The sequence below is a fragment of the Triplophysa dalaica genome, chromosome 23, assembly GCF_015846415.1.
Source record: "Triplophysa dalaica isolate WHDGS20190420 chromosome 23, ASM1584641v1, whole genome shotgun sequence".
In the NCBI taxonomy this organism is placed as follows: Eukaryota; Metazoa; Chordata; class Actinopteri; order Cypriniformes; family Nemacheilidae; genus Triplophysa; species Triplophysa dalaica.
In genome coordinates this window covers 16,458,776-16,483,360 of record NC_079564.1, presented here as the reverse complement: position 1 = coordinate 16,483,360, position 24,585 = coordinate 16,458,776, and the positions used below count along the sequence as shown (strand labels likewise).

Sequence of the window (24,585 nt, the reverse complement as noted above, 5' to 3'; positions counted from 1 at the left end):
CTCTAATGTCTTGGACCTGACTGGCTAGGAATGTACAGTAGTCTGTTTATCAAGGCTTACCAGAGCTCGACATTAAAGCAGTGCACTGAGTCGATGTTACTAGATACGGAAACGGAATCCTGTTATTTAAAGGGGTCATATGGCATGAATACGTGTTTTTCGGTGTCTTTGGTGTGTTATAAATTGCCAATTAGACAAAAAAATTGAAAAAATTCAAGTCTTAAAAACAAATGATGAATTCTATCTAAAAGCGATTGCTCAACCAGAACTGCCTGAAACTCCTTGTGTAACCACATCCCCACGAATGTACATCATTTTGTGGTATGACTTGACTAAGACCACCCAAATGGAAACGTAAGTTAGGTGGGCGTATTTGTAAATCTCATTGTATCGTCGCTGCCACAGACATGTCGTGGAGACGCTGTTTGTTTCGTTGTGAAAAGAAAGCCTCTTTGTTTGACCTTCTAAAAGAGGAGACAACTAAAAATGAATGGTTACACTTTATTTACAACAATGTTCCAGAAAAGTACAATCCGAATATTCAAATTTGTGCAGCGCATTGAACCGAAGTTTGCATCACGAACCTGGAAGAAATCAAGACCGGCATGCACGAAAGTTTTGGTAAAAAGTGGGGCAATTCCAACCATTACAACTTCGCATGACAGGCGCTTCAGATTCACAGCCTGTAAGTATATTGTCATTGTAAAAGACTTTGCTACAGACTAATTCGGTTGAGTTTGTCGTGTGCAAATGCAGACATGCCCGCAACGTGAAAAGTCCTCATAATCATTAATTATGTTCCAACTAGAAGCAACAAAGGTAATGTTTATAGTGGGATTTATTGTCTTTGCTGTGTCGTGACGAGACGTGGCGTAACACTGGTTGATCAAGAAGGGCCAATGCATTTGTGTTATTTATTATGTTACTATTCCCTGCTGTAATGCGAGCTTGTCTCTATTTTAAACAAACTCTGTATGATGTATATGGTTGATTGTTAATAGCCGTTATAACGTCTTATATAAAAGGTAAAACCGTAAGCTATAGTATTTAGCTATTTAACATATTTTTTTTATAAAACCTTACCAATCCTTTACATCCTGTTCAAGTCGTGCTGGCAAAGTTAATGTATCGGCTTGATCATCTTCATTTTCCGTATCAGATTCGGGCTTGTATTGATACAAGGATGTACCCATGACATTTTATCACATGTAAGTACAATTGCTTTGGAACCTGATCTTCCGAATATGGTAAGAGGCGTTACATTTCCACGCTCTAGTATTCGACCAATCACTACGCACTAATCAACTGGCCAATCATAGCACACGACGCTTTTCAGAGCGATGAGCTTTGTCAAAAAATAAGAGTGTTTCAGAGAAGCGGGGCAAAGCCAGGTGAACGCTTCCAAAACATCAACACTAAAAACAAGCGATAGAAATCTACGATGCTACAAATGGCATAAGATGTATGCAGGTGTCACAGGATTAGCTCAGATACAATAAACATACTGCTCTCTGTGCTATGCTCGATTACTTCCAGATTAACGGTCACATGACATGACTCATTGCTGAAACCTAGGATTCTTAAAGGGGCCATGGCCAATAAAACAAAGGATCACATAAATAATGCAAATAAATATTTATATATAAACATATTTATGTGATAACGGAACAACGTGTATACACATTACATAACATCTTAAACAAACCATAATATTTGTTTTAGACATGTCATTTGACCCAGTACTCGAGTTGTAAAAAAAATCAGAGGGGATGGTAAATTGGATTTAACGTTTAGGGACAGATCATTTGTGCTGATAATAGCGCATATGCTGGGAGACCAACGGTGTACCATTGTGATATTGATTCACTTCCAGAACAAAAATTTACAGATAATTCCCCTTTATCCCCTTGTCATCCAAGAGGTTCATGTCTTTCTTTCTTCAGTTGTAATGAATTTATGCTTTTTGAGGAAACCATTTCAGAAATTTTCTCCATATAGCGGACTTCTATGATTCCCGCGAGTTGGAACTTCCTAAATGCAGTTTAAATGCAGCTTCAAATGGCTCTAAACAATCCCAGCCTAGGAATAGGTTCTTATCTAGCGAAACAATCAGTTATTATTAAAAATATCAACGACTGCTTCTCTAGCCCCACCCTCTGGTTCGCGCATGAGAGAACTGAAGTAACACAAGTGGTGTGGAACCAGATAGAGTGAGCAAGCAATAAACAAACGATTCACGAGTACAACACAGAATTTAAGCATCTGTCACTGTTACTCAGGGGCGCAGATGGGATTTTTTAACTTGGGGGATCAAGCTGTTAGCAAATGATTTCCTTTTAGTTATTTATTTTGCATACTTTGGGCTTTAACTAGTGCTCAAGCAGTTACAATGGTAACTGGTTTGCACTCAAATGAACTGTGTTAATTCAAAATTTGCCTTGATCTGTCCAATCACTTAATAGTAATGCTCTCCACGTTTTGCTTTGTTTGCTAAGTGCAAGACTAGCTATACAAATAAATAGCAAAACTGATCCGCCACATCTGGGAAAAGTCAACAGGCATAGGATCCTTAAATTGTTTGGTTTTTGAAAAAAAGAGTTGATTGTTTTCTATTTAATGCCTTGTGTGACAGTTATGCAGACCATTTATTTCAGTTCACCAACACATCAAAAATACCAGCTCAGCCATAGACGATGGCATTTGATCACAATGGTTATCGCTACTACAGGCACATTTGAGGCCGCTAATAGCTAGACATATAGGACCCCGGGGGCGGGATCAGGAGTCGTAGCAGGCTAGCAGAAGCACACACAAAAGCTGTGTCCCAATTGAGCGGCTGCAGCCTTAAAGGTCCGGAACTTGAAAACTAGGACTTTGTCTTTAAAGCACACAGCCTCAAAGGTCCAAGAACCGAACTGAAATTAGACAGATTTCCTAATTGTGTGGCGACACAGCAAAGATATTTCTGACTTTTTTAACCAAATACAGAGCCAACAAAATGTTATTTTATTTTAGAGAATATTACACGTTAATGTAGATTAAAACAGCCCAACAGTATAATCAATTAAGCAACCTTTCTAATTTAAAACACATTAATGCACCAATAATGTTAAGGAACAACATCATATATAATATTAAATCACAAAAATGAACTGTTTTTGTGAATAACATACTTTTATTTAAGTTTTTCAATGATTATTAAAAAAATTTAAGCCATAACAGGCACGCAATGAATGTCAGGATAACCAAAGCTGTGAAGGATACATTCATTCTATCCTTAAAACCCAGCGGATATAAGGTCACATTTTGGGGCTGCTTTTGAAGCAACCTTTGAATCCGGAAAGCCTTACAAGCCTTCAGTCGTGCTGCTGTGACACAATTGGTCTTAAATGCCTTCGCAACACCCGAATTGGGACACAGCTACAGAGAGCACAGAGAACGTAAACGTTGGTGGCAGCGACATAGTGTGTGTTTATTTACAACAGAACAGCGTGTATTGAGAATGTGGAAACAAAGTAATGATGACCAGTAGATTATTATTAAGCGTCATACCCGACCCGATTCTGAAGGCAAAATAAGAGGCTCATTGATAATTTGTAGTATCATGGGTATCGTGTTGTTATACTTATTTCATGTCTTGACAACATGTACAAAAAAGAAATGGAAATGGAAACAGCTTTATTAGGTTTTCACTTGTATAACAGTATGTGACAGTTCAATTCATAATATGACTGCAAGTCTGGATGATAAACCTATGAACCATAACACATAGTGTTGCTTTGTGTCGTAGTGAGTAAAATTTTGACTGTATTATTTGTGTCCCATTCAAAAAATTGCTCTTGAGGAATTTTATGTTCATTGTCCCCCCCCCTTACTGTTAAATGAGATTAACACCCATGGTTCTGACCAACATGGAGAAATATATTTGGAATAATGCTTATAACCAAACCAAACTCAACACCCATTGACTCCCATAATAGGAAAAAAAATAATGGTAGTCAAAAATGCCACAGAACTGTATGCTGTCCTACATTCTTTAAAATGTCTTTTGTGTTCAACAGAACACACAAAAAAACACGATGGGTGTCAGTGGGTGTTGATATTTGATTAGAAGCATTATTATAAATAAATTTCCCTTTGTTTTCCAGAACAAAGACATTTATACACATTTGGAACACTTCGAAAGTGAGTAAATGATGACAGAATTTTCATTTTTGGGTGAAGTATACCTTTAATCTTCCCGACCTCGGCTGGTAAGGAGGGTTCGTTTACCGGACCTCAAGGTCTTTTAGTTATAATACCTTTAGACAGAATAAAATAAAAAAGCACTGTGTTCTCTCGTACATTTGAAAACTATTCGAACACAGCACGTCTCTTGTCATTGTGCTAAATAGTTAAAGAACAATTGATTTTTTCCGAGGCTAAATCTCTGACAAATGTCAAACATCGAACCAGCTTTACATCGGCAGACTTGTCACTGTTTTGACTTAAGACACAAAACTTTATAAAGTATTCTGAACCGCAGCCGTACATATTTCAATACCTTTGAGTTCCTAAATGTAAACGTGCTTTGTTGTGTTTAACAGAATAGAGTACAGAAATGGCTGTATAATATTAGGTTTGTAGGCTACTTGATAAATATGGATAAATTGCTCACCTCGAGGCGGATGTGTAGGGGTCCACATAGCTCTGGCATCTGCTCATAACAGTTTCCTTCAGGTCATGTTCTGTTTTAATAGTACAAATTAAGACAACCACAAAAATAATCGCAAACGCGAGAATCGTAACTGTACCGGCTATCACATAAAGATTCCTTTTCGATTTTCCATGTGCAGTATTTACACCTGCCTCGTATTCCATGTTTTACCAGGGCTTCTGCACTAACATTAGCTTCTGTTGAGCGCAACTGACGTCATTTAAAAGTCGCCAAGGGTAATGTTGTGTTCAGACCAAACGCGAATGGCGCGTCAAGCGCGAGTGATTTACATGTTAAGTCAATGCAAAGACGCGATAGACCTACTTGCGGCGCGAATCGCGCGAATGAGGCGGCGCGAATGGCGCGAATTGCGCGAATGGCGCGAATTGCGCGAACGACGCGAATGACGCGAATCGCGCGAACTGAGCGTTTAGCGTGATTCGCGAGAGTTGAAAAATCTGAACTTTGGCGAAAATTCGCGCCGCGTTAACCAATCAGGAGCTTGCTCTGTCAGTCAGGTGACTATGATGTTGCGAGGGGAGGCAGAAATCCCAAACAACAATGGAGGACAAAATCATCGTTGCTGTATGTGGATATCTGGAGCTGTATACATCTTACTTTTATCGAAACAGAAATAAAAAAGATCTTGCTTGGAAGAAAGTGAGTGAGGAGGTCGGACAATCTGGCAAGTTGTCAAAAACGATCTTTACACAATTTAAGCAATATATATATATGGGACTGGATCCGGCTGGCAGAACCCCCTCCCATGACGCGAATTCGCGTCTGCAATGAAGAGAATTTGACGCGCGAATGAAGCGAGTAAACTAAAATGTTCAAGCGTCCAACTACGCGCGAATAGCGCGATTTATTCGCGTCATTCGCGTTTGGTCTGAACACAACATAAAGCCTACAGTACAAAGTTTAAAGACATGTGCAAAGAGCGTTTTAGCTTGACAAGCCCTTATTTTGAGTGTCACATTTCATAAAATGGCGATGGCGATCAGTGTATATCTTGCTTAAATTTTCTTTATTAATAACGCTGGTTTACAAAATATTTAATTACATAACTGTGCTATTTCAGTGTGTTATTGTTTGTCATTAACAACACAGGTTGATGATTTTTAATCCTACCATTACGAAAATAAACCATGTTTTGTGTAGTAAAAGTGTAGCCAACCATGTTTTCGGTGTATTGATTACAAATAGAAAAACTATGGTAGTCTTTATTTTAAAACAAAATAACCATTGTTTTAAAAAATGTTGTAAACCCCAATTTAATCAATACAAACCCATGGATACTACACTTCCAACAAAAAAACACAGTTCATTTTCGTAAGGGGTTGAATAAAGTTTTAAACTGCAAAATAAATAAATGACGTCACGTTTTACCCAGAGCTGTTGAAAACAGAGTTATGACAGAAAAAAGAGTGCAGAATGCGGAAGTATCTCATGGAGCGACCAATAGTTCCCAAACACCCTTCACGTTAGAATTAAAGGGTCATTTGGCGCGAATGTGTTTTTCTGTGTCTTTGGTATGTTATGATTTGCCCATGCATGTATTACACACGTAAAATTACTGCAGCCATGTTGCGGAGACGCTGCGTGGTTCGTTGAGAAAAGATAGACTCTTTGTTTGCCCTGCCTAAAGATAAGACAACTAAAAACTAATGATTTAATTTTATTTACAACACTTCCAGAAAAGTACACTCGAATTTTGTCAAGTTTGTGCAACGCATTTCATCGACGATTGATTCACGTATGGAAGCATATTGGTTGCTATATTCAATTTGAAATGCAATATGCAAAATGGCAATGCAGTATGTAAAATGAAAATGCAATTATTAATCTGAACTGTGGGCCACGCCCCTCCAGCCTGGATACACCAGGATGATTGCACCAGGTGAAGGTGATTTACTAATCAATTTGGGGTTGTAGTCACACGCAAGCACGCACGCACGCACACACGCACATACACACACACACACACACACAATCTCTAACGAGCAGCAGTGGGAGCAAGCTGCATGAGAGGTCAATGAGATCTGGGGCCCGTTTCAATAAGGATTTTCAACCAACACCGAGTTTAAATCTGAACTCTGAGTTGATTTACTCAGAAAATCGCTACTCTGAGTTTTCAGTTTCAGACCAGCTGATTTGAGTTAGTTCATTCCACTCTGAGAAAGTTCACCCTAGGTTACGCGCATGCACCATGGCTATAAAAAGCATCTTCAATTGAGTGCACGATTCACCATGCCAACGGCACGTGACAAAAAGCGCTCTGTTTATTTCTCACCAATCGAATTGGATTTTCCTGTTACAAGCGTATGGTGAATATGAGCACCTATTTAGAAAAAAAGAGCAACACAGCCGCATAAAGCAAAAGAAAGAGAGTTGGCGTGGGAGAAAATTGCTTCACGTGTTAATGCGCAAGTTTATATGTCAATCACTTTTATATTTATTTAGTTGAATCTGTGAAAATGGGAATTATATTTAACTCTCTCTCTCTCGCTCTCTCTCTCGCTCTCATGTAGGTGCAATCCTTCTGCAATAAAAAGATCTAGGCAGCAGCTGAATATGAAATACAATAACATCATTCATTCAGGAAAGTTTAAAGAAATAAAATGCTCTTTCTAGTAGGATGCCTGATTGGGAAATGTTAAATATACTATTTAAACTGGCCTTAAAAGTTTAGATAAAACGTCCAAACCATGCATCACAATTCTCTACCGACATAAATGTAACTCTCTGCGAATTAATGCAGCTTCCTCAACTACGGGTTCCTGAATAAACGGACATGCCATTTTAAAGTCTGTGTGACTAAATAGAACGCAATTAGGAACACGAATCAATAAACAAATGGCGTATGCAATTTCAACACCGCTCGCGCTTCGAAAAGGGGTGGAGATTGTAACAAACCCTGGGTTTTGCGGAATAAAACCTACTCCCGACCAGGATAGGTTCACGGAGTATGTTACTCTGGTTACTCAGTGAGTATAAGATACCTCAATTTCTGAAATGGGCTTGATTACCCCGCGGTCGCGGGTTTGACATACCTCGCGTTCTTAAACCAAAATCCCTGAGTATTCCGTTTTCTGGGGTTGACTAACTCCGAGTTTGCTCTTACCCTGCTTTCTGAAACGGGCCCCTGTCAGTTTAGACTGAAACACCAAGACTGTTTGTGCAAAACAAAGCTTTCAAGGAAGACGCAGCCGGTGAGCTCTTTGCTATTCTTGTATGTAACTGGGCCTTGTTGTTGCATTGTTGTAGTCCATTGTTTGTAAGTCATTTAAATGATTTGATTGTGAGCTATACAAGTTAATGGCTAAAACCATGTTGGATAAATATATCTAAAAATTATTTCATGGTAGTTAAATGCAGTTAAAACTAATCCCTTTTAAAATCATGTGAGCTGATTGCAATTCAAATGTTATGTACTTAGATGTATCTTAAAAGCTGTTAATTTATTGCATAGTTAAAATCATGAGGTCAAGTCAAATTCCATACTGAGAGAATATTGCAGGTGTTTTCTGCATTTAAATTAAGAGATTGTGAGATTATTTGCTACCTATTAACAAGGCTTATTTCTGGGTATTGAGAACTTAATTTGTTTCATTGAATGTATTTATTTTGTTTCATTTTTTAAAATGGTATTTTGTTTGTGTTTAAAGGTTTTTTCACCTGGCTATTCACATTGCATCAATCTTCTTAATAAAGGAAAGAAAAAGAAAGAAAGAAAAAGTGTGATGAGTGGAATCCTGTAAAGTCGTCCTGAGATTAGCTGCCTTATCAAGTGGGGAGTTATGACCTTGAAACTTGACCTTGAAAAACCGGTGCGTGACGCGACCGGCCAGGCCTGGAAACCCAGAAGCCTGGTGAAATACTGAACGTCACCTTACTCCATGCTTGACTCAAAATCACTAGAGCAGCTTAAAGCCAACAGAACAACGGCGAAGCGTCAATTCTCCCGGCTGGCCAACAAGGTTGTGAGGATGCATGCAATATTGCCTGAAGAGGAGCTTAGAGACAGTTTCAAAAGGCTTACAATTCAGGCCAACAGAGTCATGGAGGCAAATGATGATGTGGAGGCCCAGTGTATTGTAGAAGTGGAGTTGTATAAAGGTGCTACAGTTCCTGTGCTGAGTGAGCAACAAAATGCTGATGTTGAAAAAACGGCAAGTGAGTGTGAAACAAAACTGAAAGATGTGGAAAACCTTGTCCAAAAGGCACTCTGGGCTAACTTTGGAGAAGAGGAACTGACTATGGCGGTAAAAGCTGCAGAGGGTAACGTACAGTTGTGTTCAAAATTATTCAACCCCCAATGCTGTAAATGGTTTTAGGGAATTTAGTGTACATTTGTAATTGTATTCAGAATGAAATCCTACAAGGACTTCTTAATAAAGAACCATATGCAACTAAAATGACATCAATTAGTTTTGTAATACAGTAGTAAATGTTTCTTTTGTGAATTCTTCATTGACATAATTATTCAACCCCTTAAAGACTACCACTCTGAAGAACAGAGGTTCAATGAAGTGTTTTCAATCAGGTATTGATTGAAAACCTGATTGCCTGGTCGTGGCAGAAAGAAGATGCTGACTTTGACTGCTGTGCGCTACCTGAAGCGTAGAGTGGAGAAAAGTCCCCGTGTGACTGCTGAGGAACTGAGAAAAGATTTGTCAGATGTGGGTACTGAAGTTTCTGCTCAGACAATACGGCGCACCCTGCGTAATGAAGGCCTCCATGCCAGAACTCCCAGGCGCACCCCCTTGCTGTCCCCAAAGAATAAGAAGTGTCGACTGCAGTATGCCAAAAGTCATGTGGACAAACCACAGAAGTTTTGGGATAGTGTTCTGTGGACTTATGAAACAAAATTAGAACTGTTTGGGCCCATGGATCAAAGCTATGTTTGGAGGAGGCCTATGAAGAAAAGAACACCTTGCCTACTGTGAAGCATGGCGGGGGGTCAATCATGCTTTGGGGCTGTTTTGCTTCTGCAGGGACTGGGAAGCTTCAGCGTGTGCCAGGTACCATGAATTCTCTTCAGTACCAGGAGATATTGGATTTGATGCAGTCCGTCACAAACCTGAGGCTTGGAAGACGTTGGACCTTTCAACGGGACAATGATCCCAAGCATACCTCCAAGTCCACTAGAGCATGGTTGGAGATTAAAGGCTGGAATTTTTGAAGTGGCCATGGCAGTCACCAGACTTAAATCCGATTGAGAACCTCTGGTGGGACTTAAAGAAAGCAGTTGCAGTGCGCAAGCCTAAGAATGTGACTGAACTGGAGGCTTTTGCCCATGATGAATGGGCGAAGATACCCGTAGATCGCTGCAAGACACTTGTGTCAAGCTATGCTTCACGTTTAAAAGCTGTTATAACTGTAAAAGGATGTTGTACTAAGTACTAAGATTGAATGTCACTTGGGGGTTGAATAAAACTGATAATGATGTGAGCTCAGAAAAGACATTTGTGGTTATTTCATTATAAATGTTATGTTATATTTGTCTGACCTACACGTGCCTCTTTGATTTAATTGTAAGCAGGATGACTGAATGATCATAATCAATGTCAAACCGACCAAAACAATCAATTTCAGTGGGGGTTGAATAATTCTGAACACAATTGTAGAGTGTCTGGCGTCCTTCAAGCTCAGCAGAGGCAAAGAGGCTTTCGACTTCATGTTCGACTACCTGGAAAGACTGGTTGAAAAGGCAAAAGAGCTACACAAGCAGTGGAAGTGTTGGGACCCTCCTGCTGAGCAGAAAGACTTCCAGTGGCGCATATGACAGCTTGACCAGGCTATTCCCAAGTTAATGTCAAGAAAAGCACAATTTATTGAAATTATTTAAAACAGCAGACGACATCTTTCGTGTGCTGGAGAATTGGTTCGGATGCCAAACTGTGATCGCCATTGAAATAGTCGAGGAACTGCAGAAGCTTCAAGCTGTCAAAAGCTACCAGCCAAAGGAAATTGTTGAGCTCATTCAAGCTGTTGATAAAGCTCTTGAAGACCTAAGTGACCTTGGAAAACACTGGTGCTTTGACAAGTCCATTGAAAGCAAACTCCCTGATGTACTGAAGAAAGAGTGGCTTCTTTATGTATCTGAAAACGGCAGTGCTGATCCAGACAAGCACTTTGATGGTCTTCTAGCTTTCCTTAAGAGTCATGAAAGCATCTATGAGCAGCTGGACCAATTGAGGGATGAAGACCCACCAAGAAATGAAATTCGGCCTGAGCAAAGGCAAGCCAGAACCAGGGCCTTAAACCAGTCAAGCAGCCATCTTTACGGATGTGTCGTTTGTGGCAACATCAAGCATGAGAGAAAACACTACTTCTTCAAAAAGTTGCGCACGCTCAGACTCACAGAAAAGAAGGATGCAGTAAGGAAACTGGGAGCCTGCGGGAAATGTTTGGAGGTTCATGATGATAAGGACCACTGTAAAACGTCCTTCTTGTGTAGAAATCCTGAATGTGAAGGTAGGCGGGCCGCAGAACACCACTTCTACCTATGTCCCAGTGCTGAAGCATTCAGAGGCAGCACAACCTGGAGGAAAAGCAAAGGCAGCATGGTGGGAGGTGGAACCACAAGGAACTACACTGAGGTGCAAGAAGAATTCTTCAGCAAACTTCGCCTGAGTTAGCCCAGCAATGCCAAGATGTATTGTGCAACAGAGTGTCCAGAACCTGCCATGCTGCAAAGAGTCACTGAAGTCTTCTGAAAGGAGGTGACTTAGTAGAGTGGCCTGTCATCATGATGCTACTGGAGGTTAAGGCCAATGCTGGACAAATGATTGGTACCTTGGATTGACCTAGCTTCAGACACCAATTACATCACCCACGAGGCAGCAGGTCGACTCAATCTAAGAAGTGAAGGAATCACACTCGTGGTCCATGGTGTAGGAGGAATGAAAGTCTTCAGTGAGAGCCCACACTGGCATGCCAATTACCCCTGGGTGGAAGATCCAGCTGTGTTGCCAAGCAACAGGAATGCAGTCGAGGCCACCTTCCTAAGGACAGAGAGGCAGCTGGCGAAGGAACCAGAATGGAAGGCTGCCAACGTTGCTCGAGTTCACGATATAGTTAACCGCCGGGCCGCAATGAAGATTTCTAAGGACGCCTTACATTCGTGGACCGGACCAGTTTGGTACATCAGCCATCTCATCGCACCCAATCCACACTCGGTTACGACTCCTGTAAGACTTGTCTGGAACAGCAGTCAGAAGTATGAGTCTTAATGATCTCCTGCTAAAAGGCCCATATTCCTGTATCCAATCCGTGCTGTACTTCTGAGGTTCCGGAGGGGAGCCTTTGCTGCTTTGGGAGACATTAAGAAAATGTACAATTCAGTATGGCTTGAAGACTGAGAAGCACATTTGCATAGGTTTCTATGGCGTGACTCAGAAGAAGAGGACCTGGGCGAATACGTAGTAACAAGAGTCAACATTCGAGACAAACCTGCGGGCTGTATTGCTCAACTCGCCATGAGAGAGACAGCTAATCTTCCACGGTTTAGCCATCTTGAGGAAGAGTGCCGAGTAGTGCAAGAAGAAAGCTATGTCGATGACCTCCTGACCTCCCATGACAAATTGGACAAGCTCAAAATCATTACAGAAAATGTGGAGCAGATTCTGAAAGAAAGGAGTTTCGAGTTGAAGCCATGGGTTTTCTCTGGCCAAAGGAGGGAGGAGTCGGCTGGAAGACAGCAACAGGAGACAACTACAAAGATGGTGGTCCTGCCAAACCAGCTCAAAGACGAGGACAATAAAGCTCTTGGCCTTGGCTACACATTGGAGGATGACAAGCTTCACATCGTGGTTGAGATAAACTTCTCAAAAAGAAAGAGAAAAATGAGACTTGGAAAAAATCTTGTTCTGAGAGACCAGACACCAGACCCACTGACACGACGGGAGTTGCTCAGTCAAGTTTCTGGGCTGTATGACCCAATTGGTCTGATGACGCCTGCAAAGCAGAAAGGGGCCATCTTGGTTCAAAGAGCATTCCAAGAGGCCAAACCTAAAGGTAGCACCACCAAAGACACAATGGATCTTGCGCTGTCAGACAAGCTCAGAGAATATGCCATCAGCCTCTTTGAGGAATACGTTCAGCTAAGAAAGGTCAAGTTTCCTAGGGCCTTGACCCCTAAGGGTACTTCTACCATACCTGATGCAATCACCTTCTCTGATGGCAGTGAACATGCCTAAGACCACAAGGGGGAAGCAGTGAAGGCGGAGCTTTGTGGAGTAGTCTTCGCTACCCGCTTAAAGAAGTACTTTGAGAAACATGGCCGCATCCAAGTCAAGCAGTTGTACCACTTTGTTGACAGTCAAACAGTGCTTGCTGCAATCCAGTGCAAGAGTTATGGTTTCCAGACTTTCTTTGCCAACAGAATTGGAGAGATCCAAGGCAGCACAGGACTTGAAGACTGCAGGTGGATCCCTGGACCTCTGAACATTGCTGACATCATCACTCGAGGGGCTGGTCCGAAAGACTTGGAAAAAGAGTCAGCGTGGCAGCAGGGGCCAAAGTTCCTGTGTCTACCAGCTGATGAGTGGCCAATCAAGTCTGCAAAGGATGTGTTGGCAATTGCCCGAGAGAGCATTGGTAAGATGCAGAAGAAATCATTCGTTGCTGCACTTACAAGAGCTCAGGTAAAGAAAGAGCCGCCAGATCAAGACCTCAGGGATCGGTTTTAGGACCCTTGCTTTTCTCCATATGTAACAAAGTCAAGCCAGTGAAGTGCTGAGCAAGTATGTAAACCTCACTCCTCTGCCTCAAGGACTCTCTAGCGACAGACACTAGAGACTGCGGTCTTTAGTCTCCTCGCTAGAGCGCCCGACTCCCATGCGAAGCCCGCCTGGAGCAGGTGTGGTTCGTTCCATCACATTGGTGCCGTGACCCGGATTGGGAGTGAGGTTTAGAGGGGTGAATGTAAAGAAAGAGCCGCCAGATCAAGACCTCAGGGATCGGTTTTAGGACCCTTGCTTTTCTCCATATGTAACAAAGTCAAGCCAGTGAAGTGCTGAGCAAGTATGTAAGCCTCACTCCTCTGCCTCAAAATTATTCAACCCCCACTGAAATTGATTGTTTTGGTCGGTTTGACATTGATTATGATCATTCAGTCATCCTGCTTACAATTAAATCAAAGAGGCACGTGTAGGTCAGACAAATATAACATAACATTTATAATGAAATAACCACAAATGTCTTTTCTGAGCTCACATCATTATCAGTTTTATTCAACCCCCAAGTGACATTCAATCTTAGTACTTAGTACAACATCCTTTTACAGTTATAACCGCTTTTAAACGTGAAGCATAGCTTGACACAAGTGTCTTGCAGCTATCTACGGGTATCTTCGCCCATTCATCATGGGCAAAAGCCTCCAGTTCAGTCACATTCTTAGGCTTGCGCACTGCAACTGCTTTCTTTAAGTCCCACCAGAGGTTCTCAATCGCATTTAAGTCTGGCGATGGCCACTTCAAAATGTTCCAGCCTTTAATCTGCAACCATGCTCTAGTGGACTTGGAGGTATGCTTGGGATCATTGTCCTGTTGAAAGGTCCAACATCTTCCAAGCCTCAGGTTTGTGACGGACTGCATCACATTGTCATCCAATATCTCCTGGTACTGAAGAGAATTCATGGTACCTTGCACACGCTGAAGCTTCCCAGTACCTGCAGAAGCAAAACAGCCCCAAAGCATGATTGACCCCCCGCCATGCTTCACAGTAGGCAAGGTGTTCTTTTCTTCATAGGCCTTGTTCAAACATAGCGTTGATCCATGGGCCCAAACAGTTCTAATTTTGTTTCATCAGTCCACAGAACACTATCCCAAAACTTCTGTGGTTTGTCCACATGACTTTTGGCATACTGCAGTCGACTCTTCTTATTCTTTGGGGACAGCAAGGGGGTGCGCGTGGGAGTTCTGGCATGGAGGCCTTCATTACGCAGGGTGCGCCGTATTGTCTGAGCAGAAACTTCAGTACCCACATCTGACAAATCTTTTCTCAGTTCCTCAGCAGTCACACGGGGACTTTTCTCCACTCTACGCTTCAGGTAGCGCACAGGAGTCGAAGTCAGCATCTTCTTTCTGCCACGACCAGGTAGCGTTTCAACAGTGCCCTTTGCCTTGAATTTGCGAATGATGCTTCCTATGGTGTCTCTTGGTATGTTTAACATCTTTGCAATCTTCTTATAGCCATTGCCCTTCCTGTGAAGAGTAATCACCTGTTCTCTTGTCTTCCTGGACCATTCTCTTGACCTCACCATGTTTGCAACCACACCAGTAAATGTCTAGAAGGAGCTGAGTATCACAGTCATTTTAAAGCTGCCTAATTGGTGCTTATTAGGCTTTATTGCTGCTCCCTGATATCCACAGGTGTTTTCAATACCTGATTGAAAACACTTCATTGAACCTCTGTTCTTCAGAGTGGTAGTCTTTAAGGGGTTGAATAATTATGTCAATGAAGAATTCACAGAAGAAACATTTACTACTGTATTACAAAACTAATTGATGTCATTTTAGTTGCATATGGTTCTTTAAGAAGTCCTTGTAGGATTTCATTCTGAATTCAATTACAAATGTACACTAAATTCCCTAAAACCATTTACAGCATTGGGGATTGAATAATTTTGAACACAACTGTATATGAACGGTGTTAAAATGTTTGTCAACTTTGGACTGCCAAAATTCTTTCATGCATCTCTTTTTTAAGGAGATACATGTTCCCTCTGTAACATTTTGTATGACCAATGAAATCACGATTAAAAGACAAAACAAACAGTTTTCAATTGTCTTCCTTTTTGATAACATTGAAAATGCGTTATGAGTTATGAAAATACAAAAGATGACTTATTTTGTATCAGGCTATTTAACAGACCATTCTGGAATATGTAAACGACACTGGCCCAGACGCCTTCTCTATTTCGATTCAAGTCTAAATATTCTATTCAATGTATGTTTTTCCAACCTTTGTGTAGTGTTAAAAAGCTGGAACAAGAAGCACTTCATTTATTTGAAAGATATACTGCAGGTATGTTTCCAATAGATCTTTGGTTGGTGGCCTCATAACCATAAAAGAGGTCATTTCATGAAAAACAGACTTTTTCCATGTTTAAATGCTAAAATCGGGTCTCTTGTGCACCTGCCAACTCAGAAAACGTGAAAAAATTAACTTTTTTATGTGAGCTTATCACAGCAAGCCTTTGAGAAAACGAGCGCTTCAGAAATCGCGCTCTTACTGACGTAAGTAGTCGATCTTATTATAATAGTTCCGCCCTTTGTCTGAATGTGTCTGTCGCTACCCGATGCGTCCCAGCAACACGATTTGTTCCGCGCATGCGCAAAAGTGCGTCTACTTCCGGACGAAATAATTTACGGCAAACACGATTTGTTCCGCGCATGCGTGAAACTCCGTCAACTTCTGTTCGAAACAATTTACGGCAGTTTTTATAAAAAAGCTGTTTGTCCATACCAGAAATATTTTTTTAAAATAAACTCTGTAAAAAAAAAGAGCGATTAACATCAAAAGACATTAAACATATTACAAATTATAATGGTTTGGTGAAACGTACGGAGGGATACACAAAGAATCCTGTAAAGAGTGGAAAGTAGTTTTTCTCTAATAATCCTTATGTTGCTTTTTATTATATTTTTCATTCCAAGAAAATACAATATGACAAAATATTATATGTCAGGAGTGAGAAACTGATTTTTATATACAAATACTTCTTTATTTATAGAAAAACTATAAAACTTAAAATTAATGTTTATTAGTGATTCTCTTAAAACCTTTTTTTGGCAAAATATGTCAAGGTTAATATGTGGCACAAATTGATAACCTAATTAAATAATTGAAATCCTTACATGGTTACCCTTGACAAGCAGGACTTTCAGAATTTATCCAATTTATTTTTACATTTGTTCCTTTATTTTCTTTAGTCATTCACTAAATCTCAACCTCCCACCCAGCTACTTAAATTGCTGATTGAGGAACAGGGCATTGACCTAACTTTTCTAATATTTAAAAAAATGTCTGCATTTAAGAAACACACAGAAAAATTTATTTATGTATTTATTATATTTATTAACACGTTTGGTTATTCCAAACAACCACCCACTCACTCAACCTAACGACGCTCCGAAGGACAGTCAGGAATCCCAGATAGCAAAAATCATCTGGGCCAGATCTGGCTCAGACCCTTCATAAGTTCTGGGCCAGATGTGTAAAATGGACCTGGGCCGGTGTCTTTTAGCACAACGGGCCAATAGCGGCACAGGTCCGTTTTCCTCATCTGGGCCAGCACTGGGCCAACTCTGGAACAGCTCTGGTTTTTCTATAGTATTTCGGTCCAAATGCGGGAAAGATCTGGTCCAGATGCGGAACAGAGCTGGTCTGGAGCTGGCCCAGTGCTGGTTCAGATGAGGAAAACGGACCTGTGCCGCTATTGGCCCGTTGTGCTAAAAGACACCGGCCCAGGTGCGTTTTACACATCTGGCCCAGAACTTATGAATTGTATTGAATTGAAAATGATTGTACTTAAAAATATTCACAGTAAAACACCACATCATAATTCAGTGTTATCCATTACTTTAATGTAAACATACATTCATAATAAAATTGCACAATACAGTAAATTGATTTATTCAAGGGCTTTGTCTGTTGATCCTTCTTTCATTTATTTAGCATATTTAAACAATTACATTAATACACAAAACAATACACAAAACAGTGGTATTGTCCATCTTGTCTTTCATTTGGATAGTTTCTGCACAAATAACTTAAACAGTCATGTCTTACTATTTACTAAGCTTACATGAGAACATTTGGAAACTGTTTTAGCAATGTTTCAAGGATATGCTATTGTCAGTATATTTCATTCTAATAAAACAATATTTAAAGTACCATTTACCCAAATCTTGCCGTTCAAACTGTAAATTAAAAACAAATGAAAGGACTTGCAAACTATTCAAATACCATATAAACATACATACACACTGTCCGTGTGGTCCAGTTTAAATTTACTTTGCAGAATCTGGAAACTGTTAAAGATTGAATCTATTGAAGAAAATGGGCCTGGTTATTTCAGATAACAAATGTTTACAAAAAGTATTTTATAATGAATTATAACTACATTCATAAAAGTAAGCCAGTTTAAACGTTTACATACACCTGATTCTTAATACAGTTTGATGTCATCTTAATTAATGACACCTTTTGTGATAGCTGTTGAAGAGTTGTTTGATCTGAGCTAATCAATTGTCCACTGGTCTTCTGAGAAATCCTCCAGATCCTCCACAACCTTTGTTTTTCAGTGTCTTCTACATATTTGATCTCTGTCCACTAATGATTGTATGATGTTTGGATTAATCTTTTCACACAGGAATATTAAGAGACTAATACACAACTATTACAAAATATACAAACATTCCCTGACGCTCAAGAAGTCCACACAATATATTTAAAGTTAGGTGGGTGTAAATCTCTGAAAATGATAATTTGTCAAACTTTTTTTGTCAATTGGATTTTGTCCTTCCGAAACATTTTATAGCTTTTGGAAGGCGTTACTAAATATATATATATATATATTTTAAATGATTTCAACAAAATAAAACAATTGAAACTGGTCACCCTACCTAAAGGTTTACATGCACCCGACTTTTGAATGTAGTGTTGACTTCTTGAGTATCATGGAATGTTTGTATATTTTGTAACAGTTGTGTATGAGTCTCTCAATTCTCCTTAGAATAAAAAGATGAATCTCATCATTCAGTCACTGATGAAAAAGGGTCAATAATGCAGAAGATGCTGAAAAAGCAGGAGTGACACCATTAAACTGTCCACAGGTGTTCAGAAAAATCCTTAAGACAACAGTTTGATCAACAACTATTACAAGACATAAAAAATTTCACTGATGGTTCAGGTAACATTGTAAAGTATTAGGAACCAGTCGTGCAGGTATGTTTAGTCTTGAACTGGCTTACTTTTATAAATGTAGATAATTATGTGTTAAAAACTTTATGAAAATGTCTGTTACGTGAAATAACAGGGCAGTAATAATTCAAAAACGAACTTACTTTTCATAAATTTCCAACGTTTTCTCTGCAGGGGGTTTGAAAGTTTTGACAACAACTCTACAGTATATAGGATTTTAAACTTATTTAATTTTGATTCCAGCAACATTTAAAAAATATAGGGGACATATTTCTCAAAAAGAAAAACAGTTCTCAGAACAATCAGTACCAGTCGAAAGTTTGGAAACACATGACTGAAATGATTTTAAATATCTTAAAAATGTTTGAAACAACTTTTCCAGATAAAAATATAATTGTACCAACATCAATTTCTTTAGAAAACAAAAACTGTATTTATATACATATACACATACACACATAGAGGCTAAAATATAAGGTAGTGTTGATTTATATTAGATGCTTTTAGTCACAACATAATTGATAGTTACAAATGTGTAGTTCCATGGTTTTAATGAGTTAACTATTACTATAAAAGGTGATAAAACATAAGCGTTTGCAAATTTGAATCAGTACTGTGTATTTAAAAGAATTATGAAACAAAGATTGATCAACAAGGCCCAAAACTGATTGGCAGCTAAAATCCTATACAGAAAACAGCAGCTAGAGGTCTGGGCATCTCTACTGTCCCGGTCAATACTATGACCCTGATGGACTTACTAGTTTGAAGAATGGATGTTAATACAGGTGTTGGCCTCCTCAGCTCCAAATCACTCAAAGTGCTTACGTCAACCATCATTGCTGCTTCATTGGTGATGGAAAATGTGTAAACTTTGTTGGCTTAAGTTGGTTCTGGGTCTTTTGAAAATTCAAGTAGTTGTTTTCCAAGTACAATGCAAACCCTCCGTCTGACTCCAGAAATCAGTATAGGTAATTCCTCGTCTCTAAAAAAAAATTGTGAGAAAAAAATCCTTACAGTATTTTATATTTTTTTGACAATCACCAAAACAAACTGTTTTTGGCTTTAAATTGTTTAATATACAGTAGAGAAAGCACTATTGTGTCCCCTGTAAATATTGGGTAAAGTTATTACACACTCAAATGCCACAAATATAAAAAATAAGAGACCCAATTTGAAGAAATCCCTCTAGTTCTAAACCAAAGTGTGAAAGCAAAACATTATTAGATTAGAGACTAAACTTGCTAGATAAAATACTAATAATTTAATACAAGTACATTCATATTGCCTATGTTTAATGAAAATCTTTTGTAATGAAGAGGGGCATGTACAGAAGAGTGGTCCTGCAATTACACAACCAGCAACAGAGACCATAACAGTAAATTCAGTGGAGTTCATGTCATCCATACATAGTTGTCATAACTTATTATGAACTAGTGTTATTTGAATTTGACATTTTAAATGATAGAAAACTGATTCAAGGTCTATATGAAATGACATGAAACTACAGTGATGTTCATAAATGTCACGAAGACAACCAGAAATATCACCTTCTAACAACATTAAAGAAAGAAACGACACAAATCGAAGTTGGTGGCGTGTGAATGCACAAACTATATGGTTACATTACACCCATATATTATGTATGTATTTGTTTTAGTGTTTAGGGTACACACATAAGAGGCATACTACTCAAAAGTGTGAAAATGTTTGAATATCCATTTCTCTAGAAACCTACAAGCCACAATTAGCCCTAACAAAAAGAGAACAATAAAACAACTACATCAAAGAAACTCACCCTTTGCCGGCGCTCTTGTGGAACCTGAAGTGAAGACAGATATTCATGTTATATAATGTTCCTAGACAATTTCTCAAGTCATTTATTCAATTAACTTTAAGTAGTGGTCAGGAGAACAGACATTTGTGTGTTTGTATTTTAATAATAATGAAACTAAATCAAACATAACAATGTAATTTGGGAATAAAATTAAGTTTTCTATGAAAGGACAAAAATTTGCGATTGGAAGTGATTTCCAGCAACATGTATTATTTTCATAAGGGCAATATGTTAATAACCTTATTAAATGTAAATGGACATCTGTATTTTATGTCAAATACATATATTTAATCAATTAATTCAGCAAAAAGAATAATGAAGTAGTATAGACAGTAATATATTATCAACATCAAAAAAGCCATCTTTACAATGCAGAAGTTGAATCTGTTTTGGCTCATTTCAAAGACTTTTTATCCCATTATAAGAAACGAGTCATGCTTACATCTGTCTGGACTCTGTTGTTAAACTTCTGATTGGTCATTAGCTCAAGCACTGTCTCTCACGTGTTATAATACTCAACGCTGCAATCAAAACACGGAAAATAAATCTATTTTCATTAACGTTACTTTGAATGATCAACATTCCATTTTCTACCTCTTATCCGAACTACCTCGGGTCACGGGGAGCCTGCGCCTATCTCAGGAGTCATCGGGCATCAAGGCAGGATACACCCTGGATGGAGTGCCAACCCATCGCAGGGCACACACACTCATTCATTCACTCACGCACTCACACCCTACGGACAATTTTTCCAGAGATCCCAATCAACCTACCATGCATGTCTTTGGACCAGGAGAGGAAACCGGAGTACCCGGAGGAAACCCCCGAGGCACGGAGTGTGCAAACTCCACACACACAAGTCGGAAGCGGGAATCTCAACTTTAGCAGAGAAATTTGATAGAAGTTGTTCAAATTTTCCAATAATATTCTTACAGACCTGGGCCATCTTCATGTTAGCATGCTCTGATAACATACGAGTTAGCACCCGAGTTATACCGGACTAACGCAGGAAAACTCACAACAATTTTAAGTTAAGCAGTAACGTTATACAACGTAATAAATGAAGAATTAATTCATTAATAGAACAGTTTGACAACACGCTGTGTGACTTACCTTACTGCCCACCCAGCAAAAAGTCGTCGAAAACAACGTCGAAATGTGGTTGAAAAGTGAAAGGTGAAACGACGTCTTTTTCGCGTCGTGATAAGACGTCTTTTTCCGGTCTTTGAGAAGACGTCTTTTTCGGGTTGTTGAAAGACGTCTATAAAATGTTTTGTCTTTTTCCAGACTTGAATTTAACTTAATTTTAAGCATAAAATCATTTATATGTATTCAATATATATCTCAAAATAAGACAACTGACTAAAAGTACTACGAAACATTTATTGTCAGTTACATAACATACAAATGATCGAAACATTTGAATAACAAAATGTAATAAGAACACTTTAGTTTGCACGGTGCCCGGTATCGCCAGATCGCCCAGGCGCCGTGTCGTCTCCCATGGCTTTGACTATGATGTGATCGGTGGCCTTGCTGTTTCACATTTTGACTGCATCTGCAATGACAAAGAAAAACACATTTGTTCTCAGTTTGTTACTCAAAAGGAATAATTAATTTGTTGTAAAGATGGTTCAGTTCGCATATAGCCTAAATGAAATGCCTCGATTCACAGTTTAGGAATATAGATTTACGTCGCCTTCCGTACAATAACATTGGACCCGAAAAAGGTATTTTACATTATACGACAGCGGCCTTTAACATTATACGGTTCAGATGTAAACAGCACATAAAAGACAGTAAACCATGTGTGAGCAGTTAATGCAGTAGCATACATTTAACGGAAAAGACGGTCCATCAACTGTTGTGTGAAAGCGTGAAAGCAACTCCCCTCACTGTCTGTGTCCTTATTCGATGATTATTACTATGATTATTATTACTTTCTTCATAATATGTAATTTTCTTTTGTTGTAAGCTTATGCTTTAGGTTGAGTTTAAATAAAACGGCTAAGTAAAAAGCTTTTACCTCAGAAAAACGGCTGTAGTGTGGTCCACTCAGAAGTGAGTCGGGTGCACTGCGCGTGACGGTCACAGACCAGTTTATATTCCAGGTTCCGCGGGGTTGGCACGAGCAAGCAGCCAAGAAGTACTAATATATATTTTTATATATGACATTTTTAATGTGTATCTATGGAAACATAACTTGCGTTATACTACCTTATGACAAAAAAGTAGATAGATTAGAAAAAATTTGCAGTGCGGCTCCGTAAGCCTAGGCTAACTATAGTGGTGTGTGTGGCTCTTTGCTAAAAAGTACACTTTCAAAATATACTTAAATTGCTCTTTTCCGCACACTAAATTTATAGTTGTATTCTAAAAAATAGCCTTTAGTATTTAAGCCTCCTCAGAGACAAACTCTTAAGTTGAAATCGTTGCTATAGTAATAGTTCCGCTCTATCTAGTCATAGTTGATGTAGCGGAGCTATCCTGCTCCGGGAGAAGTTATAGTTCACACTTCCTGTTTATTGATTTATGTGCTTTTAACATACTATTTATGTAGGCATATTTAAAATGTATTTAATTACCACCTGTAACTAAGTGCTAACTAAATAAAATTTGATCACATTTCATATTCGTGGTGTCTTAAAACAGGGCCGGCCCAGCCTGTGTTTGTGCCCTAGACATTTTAGATTGGCTGAGTACACTTATGTTTTTAAGATTATCTTAAGTAGTAATACATTTAATACAAATTGTATAATTACTAAAAAGTATAAAATAGTGTACAAAAGGAGAGCACTATAAGTACATAATGTAAGTGTACTTTTTATCATCTGACTAGGCTAGATATAAATTTAATTAATACATTTTAAATTATGTTTTTTTTTAGCATTCAGTAAATAATGTTTAGTTTTTATCACATACATTTCTTGATATTGTGGTATCGTAAATACTCAATGAGTCCTTTGCCCGGCTGTATAATTGTCTTATGTTCATTTTATAGATATGACCTTAAATAAAAATTGATTTCCTTAAGATGACGAAAACATTTATAATTATTAAATATGAGATTAAAAATCTTACCTTTTTTTCAATGAGATGTGCAGTGAAGAACCTTCTCACCCAATGATCTTTTTCTTCAATGGCATCAAAATTTACTTGTTGCAGAATGAAGTCATTGTTTATGAAATTTGAAATGAATATTGTTTAAGATCAAGTTTTCATTTTCTCAAATCCACTGCAATCGTGGCCATGTCACAAACCTTATTCAAAATTTCTCCCCTTGTGTTCAGCAGAACAAAGACATTAACACAGGTTTTGGACAATTAGTAAATTATGACAGAATCATAATTTTTGGATTAACCATTCTGAATTTGCCTCAAAGAAGCTTATTTTGTAGTTTCATCTAAACATAGAACCCAGTTTATTGTTAAGTTCCATTAATGTGCAGCAACTAAAGATTCAGGAGATGGCTTTTGGATGAGAAAATATCATTTTTGTGCTTTGGTCAACTTTGTCAATATTGATTGACAATGATGATCAGGCATAACATTAATGCTTGTTTTTGGCGCTGTAAAAGCTGTAATTTTGTATAACAAAAACCGGAAAAAACTAATGCACGCTGTAAATTGCAGAGAACGGTGGCGTGATAAATAAGGGAAACTCTCACGAATGCAACATTATGAGCAACTATTAACAACAAATCGACCAACCTTAAGAATCGTCTGAAAGGTGTGTGCATCATGAAGAAGCGGGGAAAACACTTTATAAAATTGAATTAGCAGTCACAACGTTATTTTTATGGATATTTTATATTGAATGTATTACGGCTTCCGTTATAAGCACGGCTCAATATATAAACATTTGAGTGCTTTAGCCACATTGTTGAACTAGTTAAATTATATCTTAAGAAATAGTCGCAACACACGTTTTTATCAAGAAACTACTGCAATGTGATTTTCTTTTCATGTCAATATTAGTAAAATACGTCAATTTTTGGGGCTAATTTCGAACAAATTTCGACGGACCAAAAAAAGACCAAATTTCGACGTAGATTTTTGGGCTAATTTCGACCCAATTTCGACGGACCAAAAAAAGACTACATTTCGACGTCGATTTTTGG

At 38.7% G+C, this 24,585-nt stretch overlaps 1 protein-coding gene and 1 long non-coding RNA gene across 3 annotated transcripts in view; both read right to left on the bottom strand.

The window, feature by feature from the left end:
- Window positions 1-5,608, bottom strand: part of LOC130412937 (ADP-ribosyl cyclase/cyclic ADP-ribose hydrolase 1-like) — a 45,500-nt gene extending 39,892 nt beyond the window's left edge. For both annotated transcript variants that reach the window (XM_056737751.1, XM_056737752.1), the window contains exon 1: window positions 4,658-5,608. In XM_056737751.1, coding sequence (XP_056593729.1) covers window positions 4,658-4,860 — 203 coding nt within the window. In that variant the 5' untranslated portion in view covers window positions 4,861-5,608. The remainder of the gene's footprint in view (window positions 1-4,657) is intronic.
- Window positions 5,609-21,828: 16,220 nt separating this feature from the next.
- Window positions 21,829-23,118, bottom strand: LOC130413551 (uncharacterized). Its single transcript, XR_008905507.1, has 2 exons — window positions 22,492-23,118; window positions 21,829-22,023 (listed from the first exon to the last, which is right to left on the bottom strand). It is a non-coding gene; the product is annotated as an uncharacterized LOC130413551 (long non-coding RNA).
- Window positions 23,119-24,585: the final 1,467 nt, after the last annotated feature.